The sequence below is a fragment of the Cebus imitator genome, unplaced genomic scaffold (assembly GCF_001604975.1).
Source record: "Cebus imitator isolate Cc_AM_T3 unplaced genomic scaffold, Cebus_imitator-1.0 Scaffold80, whole genome shotgun sequence".
Lineage (NCBI taxonomy): Eukaryota > Metazoa > Chordata > Mammalia > Primates > Cebidae > Cebus > Cebus imitator.
The window spans coordinates 5,830,777-5,846,371 of record NW_016107395.1 but is presented as its reverse complement, the minus strand read 5'-3'; the positions used below and the strand labels follow the sequence as shown (position 1 = coordinate 5,846,371).

General features: G+C 34.8%; 1 protein-coding gene across 2 annotated transcripts in view; it reads right to left on the bottom strand.

Moving 5' to 3' along the window:
• Nucleotides 1–15,595, bottom strand: part of PARP8 (poly(ADP-ribose) polymerase family member 8) — a 186,554-nt gene that overhangs the window by 14,717 nt on the left and 156,242 nt on the right. For both annotated transcript variants that reach the window (XM_017533191.2, XM_017533192.2), the window contains exons 17-23: nucleotides 11,153–11,278; nucleotides 10,069–10,134; nucleotides 7,582–7,649; nucleotides 5,530–5,578; nucleotides 4,322–4,434; nucleotides 4,002–4,074; nucleotides 2,347–2,416 (exon numbers count right to left, since the gene is read on the bottom strand). In XM_017533191.2, coding sequence (XP_017388680.1) covers nucleotides 2,347–2,416; nucleotides 4,002–4,074; nucleotides 4,322–4,434; nucleotides 5,530–5,578; nucleotides 7,582–7,649; nucleotides 10,069–10,134; nucleotides 11,153–11,278 — 565 coding nt within the window. The remainder of the gene's footprint in view (nucleotides 1–2,346; nucleotides 2,417–4,001; nucleotides 4,075–4,321; nucleotides 4,435–5,529; nucleotides 5,579–7,581; nucleotides 7,650–10,068; nucleotides 10,135–11,152; nucleotides 11,279–15,595) is intronic.

Sequence of the window (15,595 nt, the reverse complement as noted above, 5' to 3'; positions counted from 1 at the left end):
ATTAAGGTTTTTTGCCTGTGATAGTCACAAATCTTAGCTTACTATGTAAATGCCATAATTTCTTACTGTGGATAATTCAGAAAAGCAGAACTAAAATATATATTTGTTTTATAATAGGTAGATTTGTATCTATACTTTTTTAGAAAGTGTTCATCTATTATTAAACCAGAAGTTAAGATAGATGTTGATGTTTGTAGTTGTTTCAGTAAATGGCTTAATAAGATGGGGAAAAGCCTGTTTACAAATTTATAAAGTATTTAACTTTTCCAGGCCTTCCGAAAAAGTCCAGGGGTGGATGGGGACAGGTTGAGAAGACCTTGCATTTCAAACACAATTCTGACCAAAAAGCAAAGGGTGCATATGCAGAGAAGCTGTCCTGTTCTCTTACCCCTACCTTTTCAGCCTTCAAAATCAACTACTGATGCTATGTCATCTTACTTCAGTGACTCTTACATTTGTTTCAGATCAAGAGCCATTCAAGAATTTGACAAACCCTATGTACTCCCTCTCCAGACAAATGCACATATACACAGACAAATTTTTACATCCATTCACACAGTTTATACCTTTCCTCGATTCTTTCCATGTGCCCATCAAAGGTGTCTATATACCAGTATAAAAAGCAGAAAATCACAATACTTTGATAACTTGCTGTGTTTTTTCTTTATGCTGAGCAGGTATTTATTTATTTAAGCTGATTTTTTAGCTTTTATTTTGTACTGTTTTAGCAAGATTTAGAGTCTGATTTTAATCAATTTCTTCTTTGTTATTCCATTTCCTATCTCTAAAGTATTTTACACTTCCTGGTTTTTATTTTCTTAGTGTTATTTTGGCATATTATATTTTCAGAGATCACTGCAACAGTATTTCTTTGCCACCAAGAGATGGAGTATAATTCCCCAACTCTTGAATATGAGTCAGGCTGTCTCAGACCTGCCAGTGTAGTCCATCCATCAATTGAGTGCCACTCAGCGGATACTTCAAGAGGCTAAAGAATCACCTAGCCAAGTCCCACCCCAGATTCCTGACCCAAAGAATCTATGAACCTAATGAAGTTGTTGTTTTGCCCTAAGGTTAGGGTGCTTTGTTGAACAACAATGGTTATTACTTAAATGATTATATTTTAATTTTTCATATAGTTTTTATCCCAATTTTTCTTTTTTTTGTTAACATGCAACCTTCTAATTTTTTAAAGTTTTCTTTTCATAAGCATTTCAGCATTTATCAATGTTGCTGTTTTCTTTTAGTATTTCTAATTATAAATCCAGTTTTAAGCATTCCAAGTTTCCTATCACTGCGAAACAACTTGTTATGGTTGGAAGAACATGAACTTTGGTAAATGAATTAGGTAGTTCTCGTTAATGTTCAGCTAGTTATCAGATCTCTAAGTATCCTTTCCTAAAACATGAGGATATTAAGATTTACCATTCAGGCACCATGTGAATGACATCTCCTATACATGTAATGTGATTGTATAATCTCACACACACACATACAAGCACACAAGGAAAACTGATTACATATGCAGTTATATGTATATAAAGCCACTTAAAAATGTGAAGGAAAATACACAGAACACTGAAGCTGTAGTAGAGAAATTTTCATTTGCTCTTCAAAAATTCTGGGCAGCTTGAATCTCTACAATGAGCATAATTATTTTATATTTAAACTAGAATAGGTAAGTCGTTATATAAATCATACTGATCATTATAAAATATTCCAAAAATGTTAAAGTGAAAAGAAGAAAACATCACAAATTCCACCAGGGATAACTAATGCTAACAATTTGGTGATCATTCTTTTGTATTTTGAACTCACCAGGCTCCTTCAAAGCACGAGCTTTCAATTTATTCCAAAGTATTTTTTCCTACATTCTCACCAAATATACAAGTTGTTAAAAAGAAAGGTGATTTCGAGGGTGTTTTTCTACTTCTAATGTTTCCATAATGTTCAAAACTTCTTTATAGATAATATAATAATCCAAAAATAAGAAATTAACATGACATAGAATTACACTTAAAGTTATTATGTATGTGTACTTCTTAGTGCCCTGCATAGTGCTTTGCATATAATACAGTCTCAATATTCATTTGTGGAAGGAATAAATATAAGAAATATTAAATAAAATATTTTTTAATTGACAAAACATATATTCTGTTTCATACACTAGGGATAGTACTATAAATTCATCTTGACATTGAGCTTTGTTTTTGCTTTTGATATTTAGCAAATAAATTTAATAAAAATATACCTAATAAGGCACAATAGAAAGCTGTGCATGGAGTATAAACAATAAGAAAATTTAAACCTAACAAATTTGAAGTAAGAAATGAAATACAAGATTACCTGAGTAACCAAATGATATGCTTGACATTGGACTAAGATAGATTCCACTTCCATACATTGCACCATGGAGCTAAGATGAGAAGAGTGGGAGAGAGCGAGAGGTCTGTCCATGGTTCAAATGTTAATATTTGACAAAAGAAGGCAATCACTTTCATGTCAGAACATTCAGTCTTAGAAAAAAATGATAGAGCTTCTATTCCAAGGTCTCATTTGAAAACAGTACTAATATCCTTGTGTTTAAAACTCAGTTTATATATGAAAAATGATATCTAGAGGAAAAAGATTCTTAATAAATGTTTTCCATCTTACCAGTAATAAAGACAGTCACTTATTACACTTATTGTAAAGTATACTAGTAGGCCTTTATTTTAATAGAACTAAAATTTTAGAAACTAAATTTGGTCTGAAAGACACAGTAAGGCATTTTGATTAGGATTTATATATTGGTGTATAAACAAAGTGACCTGCTCAGATTTTCATTAAATAACACTGTCTGTCGTCCTGTTCTTATCCTTTATTACATTTTTTAAGTTACATAAGTTTCAATAACTGAAACCCTTCAACTGGTCTAAGAAACTGCTCAGAACAACTAAACTTCTTTCTTATTATCTCTATGTCCTGGGCCCTCATATGCTATTAGTATGAACTGAATACTAAATGCATTTAACATTTAACATTTAATTGAATCATCTAAAATGTCTTCGTAATATGAGATCTGGCTCAAGTGACTGAGTTAATCATTTCCTTACGTCCTATGCTGTCAGATGCAAACAAATTCAGCTGCATGAGAGTGAAGTGAAATCTGCAGGAGGAAAGGCATAAATAAAGATGAAGATGACAGCCACGATATGCTATTAACACCAAGTACTGTCTTGGAGGCACAAAGGCAGGTATCAGATGGCTCTCTAGTACCCAATCTCGACTTCGCTTATTTCTACATTTTATTCTCTAAAAGCATTCATATGGAGGCCCAGTACTCAAGGTATGTACGTTGAATTAACAGACAGAATGCCTGTATGATTTTACTTTGTGCATGATAATGTTTTTCCATTTAAGTTAAAAGTGTGATTTGTTTTACTGTTTCCTCATAAGAAATTAAACTCTCTTTTCTTTCTTTTTTCTTCTTTTTTTTTTTGAGACAGTCTCGCTCTGTTGTCCAGGCTGAGGTACAGTGGTATGATCTCAGCTCACTGTCACCTTCGCCTTTGCCTCCTGGGTTCAAATTATTCTCTTGCCTCAGCCTCCAAAGTAGCTTAGATTATAGGCATGCGCTACCACACCTGGCTAAATTTTTTTTTTTTGTATTTTTAGTAGAGACAGGATTTTGCCATGTTGGCCAAGCTGGTTTCGAACTCCTGCCCTCAAGTGATCCACTTGCCTCAGCCTCCCAAAGTGTTGGGATTATAGGTGTGAGCCACTGCGACCAGTCTTTCTCTTTCTTTCCATTGTATGATCCATTTTGGGTTTTGGGTTTAGATCATCGTGTACAGATGACTTCTGCTTCAGTTCTAGTATGCCTACTAAAAATTCCATATAATGTTTTAAAGCTCACATGCTTCCTCTTTTGCAGGTAAAAACCCAACAACAGGGTTGTGTGCTGAATCTCAATTCTGAAGAAGAATGAGGTCTTATTAAATAGCATTCAGAAAATTTACCTGCAATCGTGTATTAGAAGCAACAACCAGACCATTCCTCAGGATGGAGTGCCAGTTTTCAATGTGTGAGCCACTAAAAAAAATGGAAAGAAAAAAGCAAAACCAGAAAATCAGTTATCTTCAAAGTGGGTCACAACATAATAAGTCATGATGCCGTTTTAAGGTTCTGGATTGCCAAATCAAGTATTATGTAGTTGACTATTCAACATGAATGACCATTCAACATGAACGACTTTTCACTGAAAGACAGTGATATCTTCCCCATACATTTCTGGAAAACTGGGTGGAGCACACCCCCATTAACATTAGGCCTTACTCACTGAAATGCAAAGGTGCTTCCAAAGAGTTTTTTAGCAGCTCTAAAATTGGATTCTTTGGCTGGTGGACTGCTGAGAAGAAGGAACTGATGCGGAGTGTGCATAAACTTCAATTGCTGCCATTTAAAAATAACAACAAACAAAAACATGTAAAACTTAACATATATTCAGGCTGAAGACAATTGCAAATTTTATTGGTTTAAGAGTTACCCACTTTCAAACTATAGTAATTTTACACAAACCACATTAGCAAGCTAATTTGTGTAAGTTTTTTTAAAACTTGACATAAATCATAAGTCACATGGAATTACAAATACAAAGAATAATTCTTTGGACTAATGGGAAAGGAATAGGGAACAGACAATCCAAAGTCATTTATACTTAGCTCTGGAATACAGTATGCAATCATATTTAAGCAGATCTGCCTTCATAATTACATTTCTTTTAAGCCTTTTATTATTGAGTCCATAAGTATATACTAGCTATTCAACTGGAGAAATATTCTGGAGTTTGCTAAGCAGAAAAGTTTATAAACTGCAAAAATTCTCTTATGCTTTATTTACATATATTTATAAAATTGGGAATTTTTGCCTACATTCAAATATAGTCTCTCCCTTGGTCATGGAAAGAAATGAAAAGCAGAATCTTTTAGATTAATAGCTTGATGACATCTTCTAAGGAATATAGCCATACAGGAAAATAGCACATAGGAATCTCACATTTAGAGACTCATAGATGGTGAAAATGAGATTTTTAATACAGTTCTTAGGTGATGATCAGAAGTGAAATACAGAGTCTAATAGCTTTTTACAAATTATTATTTTTTAAGCTTACTAGGCTGATAAGTAAGCTGAGGTCAATAGCTTCTCAGCTATAGAAAAGTGGAAATGTGCCAACATGAAACTGACAGTGATTACAAAGCACATTAACTTCCTTCTGATCAATCTCCAGATAATATTTTTCTATTGCTTGTGGAATGACTAAATGATTTCATATTGATGTTTTTATTTACTTGAAACAGCCTGAATATGAATTTATTATCTTGGAAAGGCTTGGAGCTAGTGAACAAACGGCTATTACAAACTAAATAATTAGATTTAACCTGGTTTTACTCAGTTCTTGGAGAGGCTGCCTACAACTCACGAGGTCACTTTTCCCAAATGATAAGTACTCCTCCCATTTCTGTATGCATATGTAAAGAAACAACTTACCCTGTTAACTGGCAGTTTCACAATATGTGACCTATTACTTGATATCACCCTGAAATTAAAATGATCCATTAGTCACAAATATAAGCCAAATATATTTAAAGTTCTTTTTCTTAGCTGTCAAGTAATTAAAACTTATTTTTGCTCTTCCATAAACTAAACTTAGAAATAATTTCATTTAGTTGCACAATTTAGGTTTGCTTCTTGAAACAATTTAAAGAGCTTATATAACAAAAAAGGTAATATTTTAATCTGAGAAAACACACTGGGAAGTAGTTTCCTAAAACCTAAGACATAGTTTTTAATAAGCACAACCTCAAGTATCAGCAAAATGAACATTTGAATATTTCTGAATGTACTTTCAAATAATGATAATCCAAATACAAAGATGAACAGCGATTCATGGATCTGCTTCTTTTATTCCTCTCGTACACTGCTTAAATTAAGGATAAGTTCTCATGAAGACTTTTTTTCTTTAAATATGTGAGGGTCTCTTTGAGCTGATATATACAGTGGTTTATATATAAAAATCCAACATACATAGGCACTGCAATTGAAAAAAATTAAATTCAAGTATCTGAAAGGAACTGCTTTATACTTTCAGCACGTAAAATAATAAGTAGGGAAAAGTACATCAAGTTTTGGTAGACTCTCTTTATCTTGAAAAAAGAGTGACTAACAAGCTGAAGGAAATGATCACCAGAACTAAAAGTTAATCGTCTGACTTTAAGGAAAAAAAGAAAGCAACTAGATAGTTGCAATTTTTACCTTCAATCTGAATATAACAATGAGAAAAACTTAAAGGTTACAATGGAGATTTAGTGTTATTTTACTTAATGTATCAGAATTTAGTAACAGATTATAACATATACAAAGAGGGAAGGCTTCTACATCTAATTTTTTAGATAAATTTTATAAATTTATAAATTTTAAAATATTTAATTTTTTTTTGTTTATTTTTATTTAAAAATATATTTTTTTAAAAAAAGATGGGGTTTCACCATGATGGCCAGGCTGGTCTTGAACTCCTGACCTCAGGTGATCCACCCACCTCGGCCTCCCAAAGTGCTAGGATTACAGGCGTGAGCTACTGTGCCCGGCCTATATCTAATTTTTGTTATAATCTTGTTAAGCTAAATTAAATGTGTATTACAAAATTTTAATGAAGTGAAAGTTAAGTAATCAGAATCTTGAGGAAGCCAGGTTCTTTTGCCTCTGCCCACCTTTACATGTTTTTTAAAACTTCCTGGTCATAGCATGGAATGAGTGCTCATTCATAACAATCTCTTACAAGCCTTACATTTGTATTTCTGTATGGTAAATCTCATGGAGTTGGAGTTTTCAAAGTTAAAAGAGACATGTATATAAAACCCGTATAAGGAATGCTGAGTAGAAACCAGTGTCTTCATTTTGCAAATGAGAAACAAGAGGAGAAATTACTTGAAGTAGAAGAGGGCAAATTATTTGAAATGGGCATCACAGCAAGGTGACTTCTCAAACCACCTTTCCTCTTCATAGTCTAGCCCTCCTCCTCGAATTCACGCTGGGCTAACACTACATCCATCACTTGGCTCACTCTGAAACTATGCATCTTCTGCAGTGAGCAAGCAAAGAGTTAATCACATTTATACTGCCCTTGTTAAGGGAGCAACATATAAAAAACATTTATTTTAGCTTAGATTTCAATAATAAAGGTTGAAACACTGAGTTTCATCACTTAGTCCTCACTGAACTAGAAAATTAAATGAACCAAAATGTCTTTGCCACATAATCTAGTTAATCACATCTTTTAAAACTATAGGCAAACTGCTGTCAAATGCACTATTTATCCCAGGTAGTGCATGTGACAGCATTCTCCTCCCCTTGTGATGTATAAGATTTAATTAAAGTGAGAGTCATTAAGGACTCTCAGGTTGTAAAATCACCAGGTCTCCTAAGCTTGTAGAACTGTAGCACTGCAGGGTTTGTAAGACAGGCTTTTTTTTTTTTTCTCTCTTAAAGCAAGCAGTAGAAAATGATGCTGTCTTCATTAAGATGAAAACTAAAATTTTATACCATTGCAGTAAGGGATGAGCAAGGGGATCCTGTTTATCCATCTGCTTCTTGATTTCCAGATAAGGTGCCTGAAAAAAAGTCATTATACTTTTGATTTTTCATAAAAATTCCTTAGAACAATATGTCTAAGCTAGTAAGATTTAAAAATCTATGGACTTAACGTGGGAACAACGACAATTACCGTAGCCTTTTCTCTCAAGATGATGGGAACCGTGAGCTTCCATACCACAAAAATGACTTGCCCAAACACTGTGTTAAAAGACTTGTCCGGATTCTAGCCTGGCTTCCATTTACACTAGGCTATGTCCCTAAAGATGACCACTCTCCAGTGCCCTGTTGAGTTTCTGCTCAAGAAAACACGATGCAGCCAAACCACAAAATGTATATTGTACCAGCCCACTTCGCCAAACCATTTTTGGTAATTCTCCACTTAACCCCTTCTGTAACTTTCCATTTTTACATAACTCTCCTAGTCCCATCTTCTTTTCCTTGCCTTTTCACTTACTTGTAGCCCCTTTTGCTTCCTCTTCTCTACCTTTAAAAACCTGGAGATGAGTTCAGTTTATGCTGCAGTCTCTCTCCCCTGCTGCAGTGCTCTGAATAAACTTGTCTTGCCATCTTTGCAAGTGTCCTGTAAAGATTCTCTTTGACAATGACTGTTTTAACTGATAACTAATATTAAAGCAAAGTTTGTGAGAGCTACACTCATGCTCATATCTGAAGGTCCAGACTTAGGTATAGATCTTTACATTAAAAACTTGGGCACAATTTACCTAAGACAAATCTTTCTCTAAAAAGTGTTTAATGGGATTTACCCAGACAACCATTTCACAAAACAAAGAGCCATCTCTCTGTGACAATTTAGGGCTATGTATAGGACAGTACATTCTAGAAAACAGCACAGTATAATGTTGTATTTATTCAGAAAGGTTTAAAGAATTTGACAGGATAAACCCTGAGAGCATCCCTATGAAGTACACACTGAAAGAGGTTGCAGCAGCACTATTTCCATCTTGACAGTGAAGCACCAAGCAATTAAGCACCTCGCCAAGGTCACAGGCCACATTCATTGACAAGTCAGTTATACAATGTTGGCCTCTAACTTCCTAGGCTGATGCTCAATTGTGTACATTGCCTCCTATTAAAATAGCTTACACATGACCCAGAATAAAGAAAGCAGTTTTTGGCAGAGAGCTGATTCCAGAGTCAGAGTTGGTAGCTATTTTTAAATCCAAGAATAATCAGGGTCTAGGGTATAGTATAAATACCTTTTACCAAAGTCTTTTTCATGGCTAAAAATGTTTATATAACTTTCTGTAAGATATTGCAATATGTTCTTTTTTTCTCCTAAATGGAAATGCATTTTATTGTTTTCTTTCCCTATACAAATAAGGAGTGCATGTCTGAGAAAGAATTCAGATAATTCAGAAAGGTACTGGCATAGAAAAACAACCCGAAGGGAAGGTGGTTTTTTAAGCAAATAATAGCACCTGTGAATTAAAGGATTTCTTGTTTACTATTTGCCAGACACACACTATTTATTGAGTGAATGAATGAATATTTGACTACATGAATAAATGATGATCAAAAGAATCAAGAATCAAAACGGAAATACAAAAACATACTTTTTGAATATTGTCTTCCTGTAGAGGATTAGAGATGACAGTGGGGGGAGAGAAAGCTTAGTGAGCCCTGGGACAGGAACAGGAGGGTCCCAGGATTCCCTCCCCAGAGAAAATAAAGGACCCAGGGTAATACTCATTATAAGCCTACAATGGTCTCTAGGGCAATAAAAGCTGCACACATAATGTGTTGTTAATCTCAGATTATTAATTTCTACTTACAATGAGGAGTTTTAAACCTTCTCCAAGTCTTTGGCAGTGGAAGGGCCTCAATAATTCAACAGTGTGTGCTTTTCCAAGTGCTTGATTATAGCCCAGGGGTGTATAAGATTTTCATAGCAAACCCCGATCCTTCCTCATCAAACTTTTCCACCAAAGCCTCCCTCAGTGACCAAAAACATAAACCCATACTCTACGGCAGTCTGGCATCTTCCAAAGTGGTTTTGGGATTCTGCGTTATATAAAATATTTATGGGAAATTTCCATTTTAAAGAACATTTCTGATTTTATTTTAATACTCAATGTTTTGAAATTGCTACCATCAATTAAAACTGATAGTCTAAGAAGATGGTACCATATTTAACCTTTGCCTTAAAACATCCCGACATATCTACATGTAGCCACGGCTCTTGCCTGAGTTTGATAAGTATAATTATCTTATAATTATCCACTTACTTTCCTGAAGTCACAGTGTTACATGATAATACACTGGTATGATTTAATTAAAACATTTCAATACAGCACAGATTTTGAAATGATTTTAATTACACCCAATACAATAGAAAAGTCTACATTTCACTACATAGCTAGAACTCTCAGACATTTTAAAAATATACTACTGTACAAGACCAGATGACATACTTACTTGAGTCATTTCTCTGATAGAAGTTATGCTATCCAGTGCTTTCATTACTCGATCATAGTTCTTTTTCTGTTTAATGAAAAAGTGATGTTAAAAAACAGCATTTGCTTATAAGTTGTTGCAAGTCTACATATCACTAGAGAAATATATTAGTTTCATATGTAAATTTTCCAATGGGGTCAATTTGAAAGCAATTACTGTTTTGTGTACATAAGAGGCAAGACTGCCGTAAGATGGCTCAAGGACTTGAGTCAGAGGGAAGAAACAGAGAAAACAATGCCAATCCTTCTATAAGTATAAAGAATCATATTTAGCCATGGAAGAAAAATCTAGAAACACAAAAAAGTTACGGGGCTCCTGATTGAGGTTTTCACTACTAAAACACTAAGCCATAATGAATAAAGTCAACACAGAATCCTTCTAAAACACAAAAACCCAGTCCAAATTACACATTTGCTTTTATTTTCTTTTGATTGGAATATTGTTAACAAAAGAGTATGGCTAAGAGTGTGCAAATGACAGCATACAGTCATGAAGCTGACAATTTGTTTTCAAGCAAGATCTAAATATGTGTACTGTTGCCATTTATGAAGAAGAAAGTTCTTCCAAGAAAATTTTATACAGTTTGTTCTATAAAATTATTTCCAGCTGAGTAGGAATACAAACCAAGGCAATTTTAGCTTTTAGGCAATTTGAAAGTTTTGCAATTTCAAAAGGATTCTGCCTTATCTTCAGGAACATTTATAAAATTGCTACCTTAAGAAAGGCAGGTCCATTAACAATATGAACTAAACTTTCACTAACCTTCAGATAGCTGGGGGGTAAGAAGGGAAAGGGGAAAGGAGGGTTGAAGTGAGAATGCAGAAAAGAAAGGAAAACTTGTCCCTTTACCCATGATCTTTAAAATTAAAATGAGTTTACATAAGTCGAATCCCCAAAAATATATGATGAAATGAAAATAGTCATGAACATGCTTGATGAGATAGAGATTTAGATAGAAAGAGGAAACCCAATGAGGCTACAATCTCAATTTTGTTGTTATTGTTAAAGAAAATTTTGTGATTGATGTGCCAGGATAACAACTTACCCTGGGGTTGAAGGCCAACATCTGAGGATCATTAGGATCTACCACAGAAGGATATGGCTCGAAAATCACAACTTTTCTAGGCGATTCCAATGCAGACCTACACATGGATACTAGTAGATCTACCACCTTGAAATATACACATAAGACAGTTACTACTCTTCAAGTTTCATCCAGTGCTTTGTCGTTGTTTCTTCCTCTCACGGTAGCAGAAGTTAATAAGGAGGATCCAGGGCTCTACCAATCTCTCAAATGAGTAATTCAAGACTTGAGAGTACGTTTGACCAAACTTGACCATCAATTTAAAATAACAAACATGTGCTGCCTCTCATTACTCACAAGTTAGTATCTCGTTTTCAAGGGCACACATTATATGCTAGCATTGTTCTAGGCCCTATGGGAAGACAAGGCACAAGACAGACAAGTCCCTGCTCTGGTGAACTTTACATTCTAAGGGAGAAGATACACAATAAAATATCAGTTAAACAAGAGATGATTCTGTAGGATTCCTGGTACTGTTAAATGTTATAAAAAAATTAAAGTAGGCCCTAGAGAATAATGCAGACGGGGGCACTGTTTTAGAGTGGCTAGGAAAGGTGGTGAATCTCAACAGAGACCTGTGTGGGGTCCAGGAAGGAGACATGTGACCACCTGGGGAGAAACTGTAGCAGGTTTAGGAAGCCCCATGTGCAGGAAAAGACTTTGGCATACTCCAGGAAGCAAACTGCCTGACATCATCTGACCTCTTCCTATTCTCCTCTGTCAAATGCCACCAATGACCTTTGATTGGCTAAAGATAATGGCTAGATTCCTACGTTATGATTCGTCTGCACAATCTACTAAGAGGTAGTACTACATAGCAGTCTTAAAGCGTAGCTCCCCTTTCCAGTCCTCAAAAAAATACATTCTGGACACCTAATAAAGAAAATTGATACTGTCTAAATAATGGGAGTTAACCTGAACAGACTTATCTACAGTGTGAATACAAGTGACTTAATGAGGAAGCAGCAGATTTTAAATATATATACATATATCTTTGAAAGGAAAGCTATTTCTAGACAGTTTTTAGACAGGCATTCAAAAAATGCACAGTAAGAGTGGGCCAATTTTTTATTACCCTGCTTTGAAGAGAAGAGTATTGTGACTAATAACATAGGGCTCACTATGTTGCATGGGTACTCACAAAACACACCCACCCAATCACAGCATCCAGAATTTCCAGTGACCTAGAATAATTAGCAATCAACACACAAGGCACCAGACATAACATGCCCTGAGTACACAGACATGCATATCCACAAGGCACACTCAGAAAACATTAGAATGTAAACAGCTAATGTTCCTGACACATTATTTATGTGTGTGTATATAAATACATGCATACTATGTGTGTGTGTGTGTGTGTGTGTGTGTGTGTGTGTGTGTGTGTGTGTGTGTGTGAGAAGTTATATTCCAAGCAGTAAACATAAGGACATAACACCCTCATTTTTGTTTTCCTCTCCCACACTCACATTCCTCCTACCCTAGAGATGCACATTAACCCCAATACAGATTGTTTTCGGCATTATCTGTTCTCTAATGAAAACCCAAACAAGAACTCCTGACAAAGAAGAATCAGTAAGATAACACAGCCTTTTCTGAGACCTTGTAGGGAGAAGGGGAATGGCACAGATGGATACACTCTCACTAAAACCCTTTAAAAATGATGTCCTACTATGCAATTGAAGCTTTATAAAAGTCCATTGTAATTCTGAGCAATATTTTTACTAGTGTATTGAAGTAAATTATAATGTAATAATGGGTAATAAATGTAATTGGTAGAATATTTCTGTTAATGTATGTCTTAGCCTAACTTTAATTTAAAAAGTGTAACTACTGTGGCACAATTACATGGCATGCACCAAAGTTTCAAACTCCCTGCTCACTTCCAGGACAAAGAGCTAATGCTTGGAAGCAGCTGCTCAGCATGGGATGTTTCCACTTTTGCATCTGATCTGAATAAAGTCTTATGACTGGCTTTCAACAGATGATCAGTGGAAAGGGGCTGACCTGATTTGAAAAAAGGAATGCCTTCCTCACTTTCTCTACTATATGCCATATAGTAAAGACAGCAGGGCCACATGATGGAAGGGGTCCAGTTTCCCCAGTCACCACACAGAAAGCGGCGCATCAAACATTCTAACTGGAGTGTGTGAATGACAAAATGCTACCATGTTAAGCTGCTGTGATTTTATGGTTTATCTGTTAAAGAAACTAGCATTAAACTTTTTAAGAAGAAAAACATTTATAATACAATTTGGATTTATATTCCTTTGCATATCTTAATTTTTCTAAATATTTCATGGACTAAAACATCCACTTTAAAAAATAAAAGGCTGGGTGTGGTGACTCACACCTGTAATCCCAGCACTTTGGGAAGCTGAGGCAGGAGGATCACTTGAGCCCAGGAGTTCAAGACCAGCTTGGACAACACAGTGAGACCCTATCTCAAAAATAAATAAATAATAAATAAAAATGTAAGAGAGGCTGGGTATGGTGGCTCATGCCTGTAATCTAAGCACTTCGGGAGGCTGAGGTGGGAGGATCCCTTGAGGTCAGGAGTTCAAGACCAGCCTGGCCAACACGGCCAATCCATCTCTACAAAAAAAATATAAAAATTAGCTGGGTGCAATGGCGTGTGCCTATCATACCAGCTACTACAGAGGCTGAGATAGGAGAATCGCTTGTACTCAGGAGGCAGAGGTTACAATGAGCTGAGATCACACCAATACACTCTGGCCTGGGTGACAGAATGAGACTCTTTTAGGGGGAACAAAAAGAATTAAAAGAAAATAAAATATAAAAGCGAGCATACAACTATGACTTCTTTTTTTTTTTTTTTTTGGACCAAATAATATATTTCCTCACTCCCAAAATTTAAAATTAAAGATTCTAAATAGTATCTTAGTATATATAATGCATGCCTTAGGCAACAAGTTACACTCATATATCTGCCTTCTTTGACTGAATAATGTAATTGAAGAAGCAATTTGGAGGTTGACTAAGATACTTAGTATGGAAATGCAAAGAAATACTAAGTTTAAGTAAAAAAAAATTAGGACATTTGATGAGCGAAGGTAAAAAGGTCTGTAAATTTACAGAATCTGGTGCCTCCAAAGGACATTCATTACATTATCTACAGTTCAAGTTGCAGAGCAACCCTCCCCACCCACACCCCTTTCAGACATGAAAGAAAGGCCACCAAGCTCTTGCAAATGAGAAACATTTAGTCATTAGTCGTTAGTCTTCTATTGACTGAAAGTCCATGTGACTATGAAAGGCACCTACAGGAACAGCCTACAATGTAGTCTAAAAAAGATGAGGACTCAGAATTATAAACCAATCATTGTCCAACATTGCAAGAGTAATTTAAAAAAAAATCTTAGCTGAGAGCCCAATATCTAAACAAATAAAATGGAACTATTCTGTTGAAGTATTCTGTCCTGTTTGGACCACAGGACATTGTTGTTCAGGTTAGTCCTCTGCAGCGGTCCTGAGGAATGTCTTCGCAGACCCCAGAGCACCACTTCAAAATGTGGGGGTAAACTGAGGCAATGAGACTACTGACGTGGTTTCTTTTTGTTTTAATCTTTAGAATTATGACCAGAATACTGGGGAACATGTTTTAAGAAATAAAGTGTGAAAAAATGCTGTCTTTGGAGTAGACTTATTAAACTTTCTGATTGTTGGATATTGATCTTTAGAATTAAATCACTAATTTGAGCTGATCAAATACTTGTGCTTTGTATCTATCATTATATAATTTAAAATTTGTTTCTATTCAAAACCATTAATTTTAAGATGTAACAACGATTTTAAAAAGCCAACTATTATTCTATCGACATACCATATTGTTAGCATATTAACTTTTCCTTCTAATTGATCATTTACTATTTCTAGCCTTTTATTTCTTTTTTAAAGGGAAACTTGCATACAGTAAAATGTCAAATTTTTAAGTATACTGATTGAAGAATTTTTGATATACATGCATATACATAAATTTATATAAATATACACGTGTGTATATTTATACAACATATCCTTGTAAGGTTTTAATATTTTTACATAGCTATAAATATCACATATATTAAAGTGCCTTTTTTTTCCTTTTAGCAATATTATTTCCAAGGGACAAGAAAACCTTTCAGGTTTAAAAAAGAAGGATGAAAAAGAAAAAAACTCTCCATGGTCAGACGCATTTTAGTAACCCTCTAAGTATAGGTTAGCTATTGTCTTAGTTTTAGGGACAGTCAGAGCCTTTAAAATGCAAATGTGTGCATGTTGGGGGTGTTGGGGGCAGGGAATACAAAGCTATAGTTTAGAAGTTTATTTTAATCATGGAATAAACATGATTTTTTTCACATCACATAAAACTAAATTTCTGCTGTTTGTATTTGTTTTTTATTT